Below are 14,569 nucleotides of genomic sequence, written 5' to 3'. Positions count from 1 at the left end.
CCCCCACCGCCAGGCCGCTTCCGTGCCGGGGGCGCCCGGACAGCCCCGGCGAGCGAGGCTCTCAGCAAACTTTATCTTGAAAGCTCCGCTCACTTGGGGAGGGCCCGGCGGCCGCCAGTGCAGGGTGTATGGGGGAATTTTGGAGAAACTCACGAGCCCGCGGGGGTGAGGCAGAGGCAACTTTCTTAGAAATCTCACCTTGACCACCCCTTGAATTCGTAGTCCAGGCCCCCGCAGCACGCTGTCAGGCTCGCTTCCTCAGACAGGGAGCGGGTGCTGGGTGCGTCCTGCCTGAAGTTCTGGGCAGGACTTCATTTGAGCAAGCCCTCTCTTCCCCCATTTTCTCTCCTCTCAGAAGCAGGAAGAGGGAACACGTGAAAGTTGTCCCTGAGCCCCCAGTGATGCGCTTCCCCTTTCTGTCTCTTTTTCAGGCAGCGCTGCCTTCTCCATCATCCTGACCCTGGAGGAGAAATACCAAGAGGAGGAGCTCCTCACCCTGCCCTGCCCCCGCCACACAGCCACCTGCTCACCTCATGCCTGGGTCCAGGGTGGGTGAGGGTGAAGAACCCACCCAGCCAAGATGATCCCTTCCCTCCGGGCTGCTGCTGGTGTCCTCCCCCAGATCCTGGGCCCCAGCAGGTGGAAGAGTGGCCCCCAACGGAGCCCCATGAGACTGCTGCAGCAGAGGTGAAGAGGGGTTGAGAAGAGGCGCCCATCCAGGAGACTGAAGCTGATTGCCTTCACCCTTGTGACTCTCGACTGTTTTGGGAGAGAAGGACCTGTTGGTGGCCTTTGCAGGCGGCAGGAAACTGGACTGAGATTCTGCCCCCGCACCTATGCCCCCACCTCTGGCAGCGTCATGAGCCAGTTTCAGGTGCCCCTGGCGGTCCAGCCGGACCTGCCAGGCCTTTATGACTTCCCTCAGGGCCAAGTTATGGTAGGGGGCTTCCAGGGGTCTGGGCTCCCCATACCCGGGAGTGAGTCCCAAGTCCGAGGGGGTGGAGATGGGCGAAAGAAACGGAAACGATGTGGTACTTGTGAGCCCTGCCGGCGGCTGGAAAACTGTGGGGCATGCACTAGTTGTACCAACCGCCGCACACATCAGATCTGCAAATTGCGCAAGTGTGAAGTGCTGAAGAAAAAAGTGGGGCTCCTCAAGGAGGTAAGCTGGCCCTTGCTAGGCTCCCGTCCCTTCCTCGACGGTGCTGTAATTATAGGGGTCTTGTTCGAGACTCCTCCAGTTAAGCCCGTACTCCCGTTTCTGATCCTCTTGGTCCTGCTTTGAATAGGAGTGTAATTGATGTTGGAAGCTGGTTTGGGCTCTTTTGGAGGGCTGGCAGTTTGTATGAGACTGGGTCGCAGAGGGCTCTGAGCTAGTACCCTCATCTCTGGTGTTTGCATTTGTTGCAAGTGGTGTCTAGTTTTATCTCTAGAAGTGCCTTGTTCCGCTTGACACCTCAGATGTATTTCAAGATCACATTAATGCTTGGGGACTGTAGGCAGTGATAGTGTCAGGTAAGGGATGGAGGCTGATGGATTTGGAGAGAAAGCTCTGGAGTGACAGGGTGGTTTTATGTTGCCCTGATGGAGTAAGATGTTTCTTTCCCTAAACCTTTCCTTGGGTACCATCATTTTTCTCAGGTGGCAAGAGAGCCAGTTGAAACTGCTTGGGAATATAATGAGAAATCCATGATTTGGGTTCTCCTACTGTACTGAGTACTACTTGAGGTCAAAGACTGTTTTTTATCTGTGTTCTGAGGACCTGGCACAGTTCCTTGGTGTGTAGTAGGAGCTACTGCATCATTTACTAATTGCATGAATGAGTGATGTGCTTTTGAGACACTGTCAACCCCGTTATTTGGGGTAGGGGGGATAGAAGAGGGAAGGAGGAGTTGGGATGAGAGTGGGTGGAGTGGGGGGGGGGGCGGATAGGCAGTGACCCTGCATTGGCCGTCCTTTCCTTCCATTCTGGTGGCGGACTGCCAACTCCAGGTTGGTGGCAGCCGCGACAGCGGAGAGTTGGCAGAAGTAGAGACTAGCAAAGTTGAGCAGCTCAGGAGGAGTGGTGTAGCGGCTGAGGTCGCTCCAGGCAGCGGAACTGGCGCTGGACAGAGGCGGAGGCCTGCGCTGTCTGCGGGGCTCCCTCGGCTCTGCCACTCATTTGTCCAAGGGCCCAGACAACCCAGGCCTCTATCTCTGGGCCTGTCTTTTCCTTGGGGAAATGGAGGAGTTGTACTTGATGGCCTTTGAAGCCCCTTCCAGCTGGGCTGGGAGCTGCTGCACTTCTGAGGGTTAGGGCACCCGCGGCTGCGATGGGCCGGCAGCTTGCGCACGGGATTTCCCTGACCGCTGAGTGCGGAGCTGTTCCGTGAGCTGGTGGGGCTATGGTCCCCTGGCTAGGAAGACAGATCCAAGTGTTGGGGGCAGGGAAGTAGGTGTTGCAATGATGTTTCTGCCCCTTCTCACCTTCTCTTGTCCCTTCCCTGTGGAAGCTGTATGTCATGACCCAGGGACCACAGACTTGATGCCCTATTTTCTGTTTCTGGTTAAAGCAGACATCTGGATCACATCTGCAGCTCCCCAGTCTGGGAGATGGTGTCCAGCCCCTTTATGTTGCTGGGGTTGGAGGGAGTTAGCATCCTGCTGGTCCCGTACCCTGCGAGTCATTTCTGAAAGGGAAGTGGGATCAGGAGTAGGCTTCACTTTTTGGCATAAGGTCTGGCATTTTGGTGTAAGGAGTCTACTTTGTAAAGCTTGATCCCTTTGCTTCCTTCCTTCTAGTGCTCATTTCCTCCCCACCTCCTTTGTCTCACTCCATTCCTCCATAATCAAACCCAAGGGGTGAAGAGACTGAGCTTTCTGGGCTAGATGTTCTTGGAACCGGTGGTCCTTGTAGAACTGTGTTTAAATGCTTCTTTTGGCAATAACAAAGCATACCTGAGTGACAGGGCTGGGAGCGAGGCCAGGGCCTTGTCATCCTTGTGTGTAAGCTGCTGGGTGGTCGTGGTTAAGACACCGTGGATATGGGTTGGCTGAGGCCTAGAGACAACCCTGCTGAGAGATGTCTGCATCCTTGTGGACCTTGACATAGTCAGCTGCCCTTCTAGGCTCCCAGAGTCAGATAAAATGTGCTGGATGGCCTGCAGTGCTCTAGGACAGAGGGTCCACACGCTGATCTGTGGACCACTGCTGGCCCACAATGGAATTCTCCCAGTTTTGGGGGAAACAATGAAAAGGAGACAATGGAGTGAGTTTTTTCTTAAAGCTAACTTTCTTTAACTTAAAGAGCAGTACTTTTTTGTAAGGATTGGTCCTTTCTACTTCTTGATGTTTCAAATGTGCTTTCTTTTATGAAGTGAAGGTGTTGATAAGAAGTAGGTTTTTTTTTTTTTTTTTTTGTTTTTTTAGTGCTCTAGGACAGAGGGTCCACACGCTGATCTGTGGACCACTGCTGGCCCACAATGGAATTCTCCCAGTTTTGGGGGAAACAATGAAAAGGAGACAATGGAGTGAGTTTTTTCTTAAAGCTAACTTTCTTTAACTTAAAGAGCAGTACTTTTTTGTAAGGATTGGTCCTTTCTACTTCTTGATGTTTCAAATGTGCTTTCTTTTATGAAGTGAAGGTGTTGATAAGAAGTAGGTTTTTTTTTTTTTTTTTTAAGTCTTGGTAAGATACAAAATCGTAACTAGTATCTGTCTCCACAAAATTTTTTTATTGGTCCATGAAGGCTGAAAGCCTGGGAACCACTGTCCAGGTGACACTACATTTAATGACATATCTCTGGCATAGTCACAGAGCTAAGACATGTCTGAGTGACTGCCTGAGCAAATGAGCCCGAGGACCAGTCTAGCTTCAGCAGCCCCCAGGAACTGCTGGGACCTTAGCCATTAGATTTTAGCAACATGTAGCAATAGGAACATGTCCTGGGATTGGGGAGGTTGTTTTGGCCCTAACTCTTCAGTGGGGCAGGACACAGCATCCCAGGAGTCTCTTGGAAATCAGACCATCTACTTGCATCTCTTCTCCCTGGCATTTCCTCTTCTGTTAGAGTGGTGCCGCTCCTCTGAGAACCCTTTCCTTACTTTCATACTGTCTCCATCTCTTCCCAGCTGCCTTTGGGGCTTCCTTTGAAGTCTCTGCTGATAGCTGCTTTGTATCATCCTGAAAGGGGTAGGGGGAGATTAGCTTGGTTTTCTGTCTTCCCTATTCCTCACTCTTTTTTTACAGTGGGCTTTGGCAGGAGAGTACAGGGGAATCCCTCTACTCAGAAAAGAAGTTCAACATTTTTGAGACTAGAGACAGCTCCCGGGGGGCAGGTGACAACTTCTCTGGGTTCTAATGTGAGATTGGGGCAGGTTGGCAGTAGCTGTATATAACACCTGAAGGGGTACATTCCTGTACTGTGGTCTTCCTTCTTACTTCTGGGAAAGACTTAGATCCTAGGCTGATGTCAAAGGCTGTTTGTCATTCTTTTTACCTGAATGGTGGCTTGGTAGCCTAATGAAAATGGCTGATTAGAAAAGTTGGATTTGATGGATGTAGAGGCACAGCAGGGCTTAGAACCCAAGGTAAATGCTGTGCCCCTTACTATCTTGGGCAACATTTTCTCTCTTGCACTTCAATTTTTCTCAGTTGTAAGATGGGAATAACCTTTCTTTGCAGAGTTGTTGTGAGGATTAAATGAGATAAAATATGCATAATGTCTGGCACATAGTAGGTAATCAGTACACTGTGACAAAACATTCCTGAATGTCTAGAAAAGAATTAATCTTTATGCATAAACAACTGTGCATTAGTCTCTGGGTTGTAAAGATGCAATACAGATTAAATGTTTCTCAAGACATCCCCTTGCTTGCTCATGTAAGACCCATTGGGTGGAACCATGGGGCCAGGCAGAGAGAGGGAGGAGTTTGACTCTTTGCTGGGGGAGGGGGGGAAGGTTGGACACCCCAGAGCAAGGGGTCACCATGGTCCTAGGCCTTACTGAAAAGTTGCCCATGGGTGAGAGAGAGAGTAGGAGAATAACCCTTTATTGGGGGGGGGGGGGGAAACTGAATAGAAAAACATATGCATAAGGGTGGAAGCATGACTGAGGGCATTATGGGCGAGAATGAGAGAAATGGAAAGAGATAGGGTGTGAGAACACTTTCTGGCCCTCAGCCAAGTGGACTTAGTCACTGAAGTAGAGCTCTGTACAAAATTTGAGACAAGATACCTTGGAATTGGGGATTGGAACGCCTGGTGAATTCCTGCCTGGCCCGCTGGTAGCTTTGTCTTCCTGAAGACAGAGGCTGTGAGGAGGGATGCTTTTAGGCTGGCCCCAGCTCCCTGCAACAAAGGGAGGATTGGCTGGTGAAGTAGAAGTGATGAGAATCTTTAGAGAAAGGGACTCCTTCTTAGCATCTGTGAAGTCTGAAAGAAGCGGGGCAAGGAGAAGTGTCTACCCTTGACTTTAGAAAATTGTCTTTCACATGCAAGCAGTTTTTAATCCCATAGCCACACACTCTAAAAGGGAAGTTGGCTGGATGGGTAGGTTTGCTTTTTAAAAAGGAAATGTGAATGATGGCGTAAGGAGGGAGTTGGTGGGAGTGGAGAAGCAACTTTACCATCTGTGTGGCTGCAGGGCTGTTCTCCAGTGAGTGCAGATGGTAAGAGGCCATGCTCCTTACGTGGAAGGGGGTACATGGCATTAAGGGCAGATTCAGGAGTGGTCTGAGTCCTTAAGAGGAGCGTCAGGAAGTCCAGCGGCCAGAATGTGCTGAGGCTGATGGAAAATGCTCATGACAACGAGTCTTTTTTATGTTCTCAGCAAGAACAAGAAGGAAGAAGTAGGCTTACGACTTTGTGAGTGTAACTGGGATAGAAAGCGAGTTAGCGCACAGCCCTGGGGTCTCTGTCGTGTTGGAAGGTGTAAACTGGGGAGAGGAGAGATGCTGAGCCTGTTTGAGTCATTCACTCCCTGATGAACACCTTCAAATGTGCTTATGGAATCACAATCTTTATGGAATTGTGATGATTGAAAGAGGGCCAAAAAATCAGATGGGCAAAATGTCCACTTTTTTAAATATTGTGGAAATTATAGACATGTAAGCTTGACAGTTCTAGAACAGATTGTTTAAAAAGGTGGTTTGTGAGACTTCAGAAAGGCAAGTGATGACTTCGGGGGTCCCTGTGGTTCTTTGTGGAGCAACGCAATCAAACTAATGGATCTAGATTTCTGCAAGTAAGTGGTATCTGCTGCCAGCTTTTTGGACAGTTCAGAGGTCCAGGTTTTGACATTAAATCATCCTGAAAGAAAGGCACTGATATAACTGCCCTGTTCATTCTTTTTAATCAACCATGTACATCACTTGGGAAACTTAAAAAAAAAAAAACAGTTCCTGGGTTCCCTCACTCCCCACTGCACTCCCTCAACCCCCAGGGATTCTGATTTAATTGGTCTGGGGTGGGCCCAATTGGTCTGGGGCTCCCCAAGTATATCTAATGTGTATCTAGCATGGAGACCCTCTGCTGCAGATGAGAGACTGAGATGATGGGCACCTGCCTGGACTCTTCTACTGCATATTGCTCATCTGAGTCCAAGTGCACCTGGATGGTTCATAGCCTCACTTCTACCTTGCTACACAGTGAACCAGCAGCATTGGCATCGCCTGGGAGCTTGTTAGAAATGCAGACTCCCCAGCTCTACTCCAGACCTACTGAATCGGAATCTGCACTTTAACCAGATCCCCAGGTGACCTGTATGTCCATGAGAATACGAGAAGCTGGTCTACAGCACTTCTGTGACGAGGAGCAGGGGCAGAAATTAGTCATGAGGAGCAGGGAAAGAATTCCAGGTGCCAACAGGGGTAAGGAGGATGATTCAACCCATTTCTTTACCCTGTGGACAAGGACCTCTTGAAATTTACTCTGTATTTATTCTTGTTTTTCTGGAGTTCATTTCCTTCTAGTCTAGTGACTTATCCATAAAACCCTTTAAGAACTTGTGTGTTTGTTCTGAGAACAGTCAAGAAAGGGCTCTCAAGAGATGTTTGCTCAGCAGCCTGACTCAGGATGTTGCAGCCCCATGAGACAGTGGTAGATGGTGGTGGTTGTGCAGGGGAGGGGTGTGTCCATAGAACCTTGGGTCTCCAGGAAGGATCTGGAGGCTTATGGAGCAGAGAGGATGTGTCTTCTTTTCACAAGATGTAAGTGGTAGGTGTGGCAGAGCTGTGGGTGGTGGTGATGATGCAGCTAGTAAGTTGAATGATAGAACATGGGGCTAAGGAGATTGGGGCAGGCTGGAACAATGAGCCCTAGCCAGACTCAATGGGATTTAATTATGATACATACAAACTCCTGCTTTTGTTTTTAAAAAAGAAATACACAAGTTAGGAACCCTGGCTTCCTAGCAGGTAGAGCCAAAACTCTAAAAGGCATGTTGACAGCCTATCTTGAAATCTGTTGGGGTAGTCACATGCCGGACAATTGAAGGAAACAGGGCAGTTCAGCTTGCACATGAGTAGAGGGATGCAAGCTAAGGCAAGTCTTGTGTGGAAGAGGTAGTCAAGCCCTTCATGTATAGGAGTATGCAGAACTTTTATTAGTGGAAGAAAGTTATGAGTTCAGCAGACTGAACTCATTTCGGAAAAGAATTGTCTAACATTTTCAGCTGTTCTAAGACTGAAGTGCTAGCCCTGAGAGGTGCTGTGCATCCTGTGTCTGCACAGGTCAGGGTAGAGGCTGGATGCTGTCTTGGGGATGCTTGTTATGAGGACATCTTCTATCAGGTGGGGGCTTCTGCACTTGGTGGCCTCTTGCAAAGACTATGTAAAAGTATAATATCAGGCCTATGTTCATATTCTTTAAACAACTACATTACAGAAGAAACATTGATGCTAGAGTGCAGCATTTTTGGGCAAGTTCTAGACTTGATCTTAGATCTAATCTCAGATCTGGGTTGGGGTAAGGTCTGTGAATGTTCTGAAAATTTCAGCCAAATGTTATATGAATGTGCAAGGTATGTTTTCTCAGGGCAATGTGCCCATGGCTTTTAGCAAATTGTCAAGAGTGTTCATGACCTCCCCATATTTAAGAAGTATGCTCTGCCTGAGCTGTCCGAGATGATGGTCAGTAGCCACAGGTGGCTATTTAAGTTTAAATAAATTAAAATTAAATTCAGTAACTCAGTCACACTAGCCACCTTTTAAGTACTCAATAGCCACCTATGGCTAGTGGCTCATGTGTTGGACAGTGCAGATTGAGAACATTTCTGTCATTACAGGAGGTTCTAATGGACAGCGTTGCAAGCTAGACATGTGGCACCCCTGTGTGGTCCTCGAACCCTCACCAAGGCCTCTTTCTGGGTTGGGGAAATAGCTGTATGGGTTGGCTGCTCTCAGGGATTTTTTGGTTTAGGATCCTGGCCCCCTTTCCCCAAAGTAAGTGGTGAGGTCTGTGGAAGGGGACAATATTTTCTTGGGTTCAAACCCGCCGCAAAGCTCACAGCTTCTCCTTGGAGGCATGGGCCATGTTTTACATACCTGCTGTGACGAGAGAACAACAGTAGGAGTGAGCCGTGGCTCCCTAACAGGGAGGATGACCCCTTCCCACCCACAGTCTTGATCAGCAGCCCCAGTGAGCCTTGTTCATGTTGACTTCTAGCCCCAAACTTACTTCTTTACAGGTCCCACCCAGAGTCATCCCTCTCTGTCTTGGTTGATTTCACTCTGTAGAAGACAGTGTGGAAGACCACGTCTGGAGTCTCAGGAGTTGTCACTCCTTTCCCCATTACTTCTTTACAGCTCCCTAGTCGAATGAGGGTAGAATGATGAGGAAGAGAGAAGGTGTTGGAAAGGAAGGGAACCCCTTCATCTTCCTTTTGAGCCCTGCTGCAGCCTGGCTGGCTGATTCTGGAAGAGGCCTTTAGGGTTGCTGTTGACCTCTGCCCGAGTGTGTCTGTGCAGGGCTAGGGCTGCTACCAACCTTTGGTGGCCTTGTCTCCTGTCATTTGCATAAGAATTCTGATAACCTAAGTTTATTAACTGCTGAGGGAGAGGGGGGGAAAAGAAAGCCAGCAGCCCGGTGTGGGGTAGCTGACTGGCCTACAGGTGCCCACAGGTCTGGGGCTTGCTTCAGGTAGCACAAGCCCTGAGTGAGGTACTTGGACAGCTCTGTTCCTGCACCGCTGGCTCTGACTTGCAAGTTCCAACCCTGTTGTGTCCTGCCTCCCCCACGCCCAACCAGGGAGTTAGTGAACAAACTCATGCACCTCCCACTGCTGTTAGAGCAGTGATTCTGGATACTCAGAATGGAAGGAGAGTTGCATTGGATGGAATCATTTTGGGGGACTGATCAGACTGCAGGTGCCCCTCATAACCCCCTGCCTTTCCTAATTTCTGCTGGGAGAAGCCATAGGGAGGGGGTGTGGAGATGCTAGGTCACCAACAACTAACAAAGTACTGGAATAGAATCTGTTCCTCTTCTGAGCCATTCTTATAGGGAGGATTGGGTGGCTCTCTCCTGTCTTATTCTTTGTTGATTGTTCTGCCCTTTAAGGGTAAGCTCTGGGTGCCCCAGTACCCTTAGTGATACTAGGGATGATCCTGAAGCCCTAGAAGCAAGAGCGATGGCAGACTCATACTGTGAGACTGGGTCCTGTCTACAGTGTTCATGCTGCAGGATGCAGTGGGGTGCAATGGGTGTGAGGTAGAGGGGAACAGTGAAAGGAGAAGAGCTGATGCTAGGAAGACAGACACCTTCCTGGAATGTTTCCTGGCTCCTAGTACCTACAGTGTCCCTTATACTGGGGGAGGGCAGCTCCTCTCTCTGGAGTTGCTTCAGTTTCCAGAGGCAAAATGTCATCTGCTTTGACCAGTAGACATGCAAGTTGCCTTTCCAGACCCACTCAACAAAACCTTGCCTGGGACTGGCTCTGTCCGAGGCACCTCACTGAGCCTGAGTGGGGGGGTAAAGGGAGGCAACGTTAACTCTGTCCTTAATGAGCTCACAGTCTGGGGAGGGAGACCAGCCTGGAAACAAGTAATTACAGTACATTCTGGTAGGGTTGTATGGGAGGGACGCCTTGAGGGCAGAGACTGGCCTTAGTCACCTTTGAGCCTGGGAGGGAAAGTGTCTTGAGAGTTTCAGTGTAGTGACATGTGAAGGATGAGGAGGGGATGTGCTTTCAGGAGGAGGGTGGCATCTCCTCTGCACCTGTGGTGTGTGGAGATGCTACTTGAATGCTCATGGCTGGTGGCAGGGGTGTGAAAGGATGCGGACATAATGCTGGGTGCCACCTGAGGGCAGATCCTTGAGGTGGAAGGTTAGACACTTTGTGTCAGTTCCTCTTGGATGTGTCTGTGGGGGCTGCCTGAGTTCCTAAACTGCTCAACATTCATGTCCCACCTTCTCAACAGCGACATACAGTCCCTTGTGATTTGGTTGGGTCCTGGAATATTTGGTGGTCCAAGGTTGTTGAATTTGGGGTGAGGAGGTCTTAATGAGGTTCATAAAGCATTAGACCTTCTCATAAGCAAGCATCTAGGAGGGCATGTGGGGTGCATGCAGTGTCAACTGCTACCCTTCAGTCTGGGGGTGCTGGTGCATTCCGTTTGTTGGTATGGAAGCACAAGGGTGGAATTGTTGGCTGGCTCTGGCCCGTTTCCCTCGGACGTCGCTGGGGGCCTGTTGCATCTCCAAGAGGAACATCTTTGCTGCTGCTGCTGCTTCTCCTACTCAGCTTCCTCCTCCCTGTGACTGCCGTTGACACAGACTTCCGCTGCCAAAGCTAATTGTGAGGCCTGATCAGTGAATGAAGGCAAAAGCAGTTCCCATGACAACCGCAAAGAGTTTCAAATATAGGGGATGATGTGTGTGTGATGGGCTGCAATTACTTGGGTGGAAATTGATGCGTGGACACTGGGGACTTCAAACATAGGCTCTGAAGGTGGGGGGGGGATGTCGGGTTTCTTTGGCAGGATCCTTTGTGTGATGGAGAGGGAAGGAGGTCACAGACTTCCCTTACAGTCGATTTCAAGTGCCTTTAGTGTGTGGAACAGTTGGGCAAAACCCCGCAGGGGCTTTACAGAGGTCCGACTCCAGCCATTCTGGCTGGGGAGGCAGGACACACATACAGAGAGACAAATAGAAGTACCAAGTGTCAAATGAGAAATGTTAGAAGTGCTGTCAGCTGGCAGAGGACTGGGGTAACCAGAGAAGGCTTCCTGGAGGAAGTAGAGTTTGAACTGAGCTTTGAGGTAAAGCCTTGTGGAGAGTGACCTTGTTCAGGACATAGCCATAAGCGAGGGAGGAGGAGCCTGCCTCCTTCTACCCTCTGCCAGCTCTAAAAGAGGTAGGTGGATATGAAAATCGTAGAGCTACACAGAGCAGCCCTGACTGTACTGCTGCAAGTGAGGGGATGGTGAGAGCCCTGATCAGTCATTTTCTCAGCTGTGTGACCTTGGCCAAGGTGCTTATCCCAATTTCTCCATCCATAAAGTGGGTAGGAATAATTTCTGTCTCCTTAGTTTGTTTTGAGGGTTAAATAAGATACGGTATATCACGCTCCATGTGTAGAGCCTGATGTAGGGTTGGTGCTTGGCTGGTGCTCTTATAGATCCCCTGAATATGTATGTATGTCCGATGTGTCTGCATTCTCTGGTCTTCAGATATCTGTGTGGGATCTAACTCCTGGGTATCTGTGTTCCCGAGGTTCTTGGTATTAGGGCATTTTGTATGTCCCGAAAATGGGTGAATCCATTCACTTCTTCCTGGTGGGGAGGGCTGTAGCCCCATTCCTCCTGCTGGGAGCTCAGTGGGGACCAGGGGTTGTGATGGAAGGTGGGGAGAGACTCTCAGCTCCCCATGCAGAGGGGTTCCAAGTACCTCTGGGTTGGTCACTGTGAAGCCCCAAATGCAGAAACAGAGGCAGATAGAGATGGGAGGAGGGTCAGATGGGGAGTGGAGAGTGTCCTGGCTGAAGGCAGAATAGCCCTGGCATGCACCTTTCTGACTCCCTGAAGCCCTGGCATTCCAGGTGCCTCATAAGAGGGAAGGAGGCCAGGGTGGGATGGGATGGGAGCAGTTCAGCTGCCTTGGGGACCACAGGCTCCCCTGGAGTAGCCGAGGGCTGCTGGAGAGCATGGTGGGGATCTGCAGTTGGTGTGGGGCTGAATTAGCACAGGGAGATGAGTAAAGCAGGCTGTTAGGGAGAGGACTTGGCTGCTTGGCTACAGTTCAGTTGTGACAGGTCCTGCCCTCCCAGGAGAACAGGTGTCCCTCGGATCCTTGGGGACCTTGGCAAGAAGGTTGTCCAGGAGGGTGGCCTCTGTATCTCAGTGCCCAACCCTCTGCCTCTTCACCCTCCTTGTGTAGAAACTTAGCTCCACACATTCCAGCTCTGCGCAGAGCCTAGTAAAGTGGGAAAGACAGGGCCTCTGCCCACGTGGGGAGGACGGCTGTGTAAATAACTGCACTTTGTTGTGACTGGTGCCCTAGAGGAGGTAGCACACTGCTCTGTGAGGACGTGGAGGAGCGGGTGGATGTTCATGGGGGCTTGGTGATCAGAGATACTGTCAGAGGGGAACCAGTGTTTGGATGGAGGCTTGCACTACATTGGCTTGCCAGGAGGGGGAGGGGGACGGGGATTCAGGCAGGAGGAGCAACATCAGGAAGTCTATGAGGCATGGAAACATTACTGTTCTCAGACCCATGGAGTAAAGTGCTCAGGCTCCAGTTATCCCAGTCCACTTTGCATCTCCCTGGGGCTGGCAGAAAGACAGGGGTCAGGGGTGGGTGAAGGGGGTGGGATTAGAGAATTGAAATAAGAAGCGCCTAGATTTGAATTCCAGCCCATCTATTACCAGCTATGTTGACAGGCAAGTAATTTAACATCTCTAAGTGCGTTAGTTTCCCCCTAAGAGACAAGGCTGTCTGTGAGTCAGATGAGATAATCCTATAACATGGTTGGCACAAGGCCTGGTATGTAGCAGGGGTGTGATAAACTGAGGCAGCCACAGCAGCAAAGGTGTTCATTGTCACTGTCCAAGCAGGTGAGGGGGGGGCAGAGGCTTGGGGGACCACTGGGCTTCATCAAGATAAGAGGTGAGGGGTGCAAAAGCCCACTTTCCCACCTTGAGCCATGGCTCAGGACACTGTCCCTTGCCCCCCTTGTCATCTATGTCCCTGCCTGCCCTAGGAGGAGCCCAGTAGGGCTGTCTTTCCTTTGCATGGAGTACCCCCATGGGGCCCTGGGGAGGGGACAGCAATTAGGCGTTTGTGGTAGAGTGGGTAGTAGAGCGAATCACAGGATCAGGGACTCTCATGCATCCTAATTAGTCCTGTGAGTCACTTCTCTCTGGCCTCAGCATATTCATCTGTGACAAAGAGAAGTAGCACCCAGTGAACTCTTCCAGAAATCGATTGCTGGTAGCTAGCAGCACCTACAGGGTAGCAGGCATGTGCTGTGTTTCTTCACGGGAATCCTCACAACCGTATGAAGTAGCTGTTATTTGTAGTTCCATTTTGCAGATGAGCTAAGAAAGGTAAGTTACAACCAGTGAGGTAGTGGTGGAGTGGGGAACTGAATGCAGATTTGTGGGTACTATAGTATGTGGAAGTCACCTTCCTGGGAAGTGGAAGCTCTTGGGTGTTCAGCTACAGGGAGGGAATAGGGTAGAGAAGGATGTGCCCAGGGATGCCAGAAATTAAATCCAGGAGTGTACTGCAGGGCCTTCCTCTCTCCTCTGTTGTTTCTTGTCCTGCCCTTCCTTCACTGTCCTGGGTGTTGCAGGCTCAGAGTCTGGGGGCTCTTGAGATCTGGGCCACCTCCGCTTCTCTGCCTTTCCTGGGGATGGGAGGCTGTGAGGTCTGAGGGGCATCTCCTGTGGCCCCTCCAAGAGAGGAGAAACCACTGTGGGATGGTGGTGGGGAGGCCTTCTGGGGTAGGGTAGGTCCAGGCACCAGGGGTGAGTGAGGTGCGGGGTGTGTGTGTGTCCCCCAGGAGGGCAAGGCTGACTTTGGGGGGCTTTGAGCCACAGGCAGCGTGGGCTCCGAGAAACAGCCTGTTTTCTGAGGTGGGCACTGGAGGGAGGGAGTTAGAACTGTGAGGTGGTTAAGAGTGTGGTCTTTAGAGCCCGACAGGCCTGGCTTGGAGTCCCCAGCTCTGCTGTTTTCTAGCTGTGTCACCTTGGGGAAGTTACTCACTCGTCTTGCCTTGTTTCCTCATCTGCAAAAGGGGTGAGGGTTCCTGTTGCCCCGGCGGCTGCTGCTACTTCTGTGAGGACTGGAGGGTCTGTTGCGCCCCATGCCATTCTCACAGGGCCTGGCACTGCCCCAGCTGCTGCCGGATGAGTCTGTGGTCGGAGAGTGACAGTATCGGGAATCCCACCAGCGTTTGCCCTGCCCCAAGGCGCGGTCTGTCATCTCTGACTCTAGAGGCGCAGAGGGCGCCTTCTGGATATTACCTTCGGGGTCCCCTGGGGAGGAGGCAGCCGGGGTGCCCTGGGATCCCCCAGCCTGCCGGCGAGCGGTGCGGACCTGGGCAGCAGCCAGCGCCCCCGGGGCGCCCCCCCCCCCCCGCCCGGCGGG

At 50.9% G+C, this 14,569-nt stretch overlaps 1 protein-coding gene and 1 long non-coding RNA gene across 3 annotated transcripts in view; one reads left to right on the top strand and one right to left on the bottom strand.

Moving 5' to 3' along the window:
- The first annotated feature begins 428 nt into the window (after window positions 1-428).
- The window catches only part of TET3 (tet methylcytosine dioxygenase 3), a 103,949-nt gene continuing 89,808 nt past the window's right edge, over window positions 429-14,569 (top strand). Inside the window, exon 1 of one of the 2 annotated variants that reach the window (XM_008579881.1) lies at window positions 429-1,162. In XM_008579881.1, the coding sequence (XP_008578103.1) occupies window positions 860-1,162 (303 nt within the window). In that variant the 5' untranslated portion in view covers window positions 429-859. The remainder of the gene's footprint in view (window positions 1,163-14,569) is intronic. The other variant, XM_008579882.1, reaches the window with a different exon arrangement.
- LOC103596286 lies at window positions 3,695-5,257 on the bottom strand. Its single transcript, XR_551038.1, has 2 exons — window positions 5,217-5,257; window positions 3,695-4,162 (listed from the first exon to the last, which is right to left on the bottom strand). It is a non-coding gene; the product is annotated as an uncharacterized LOC103596286 (long non-coding RNA).

Source organism: Galeopterus variegatus, unplaced genomic scaffold, assembly GCF_000696425.1.
Source record: "Galeopterus variegatus unplaced genomic scaffold, G_variegatus-3.0.2 Scaffold1973, whole genome shotgun sequence".
Classification (NCBI taxonomy): domain Eukaryota; kingdom Metazoa; phylum Chordata; class Mammalia; order Dermoptera; family Cynocephalidae; genus Galeopterus; species Galeopterus variegatus.
This window is presented reverse-complemented; position numbering and strand designations above follow the sequence as displayed.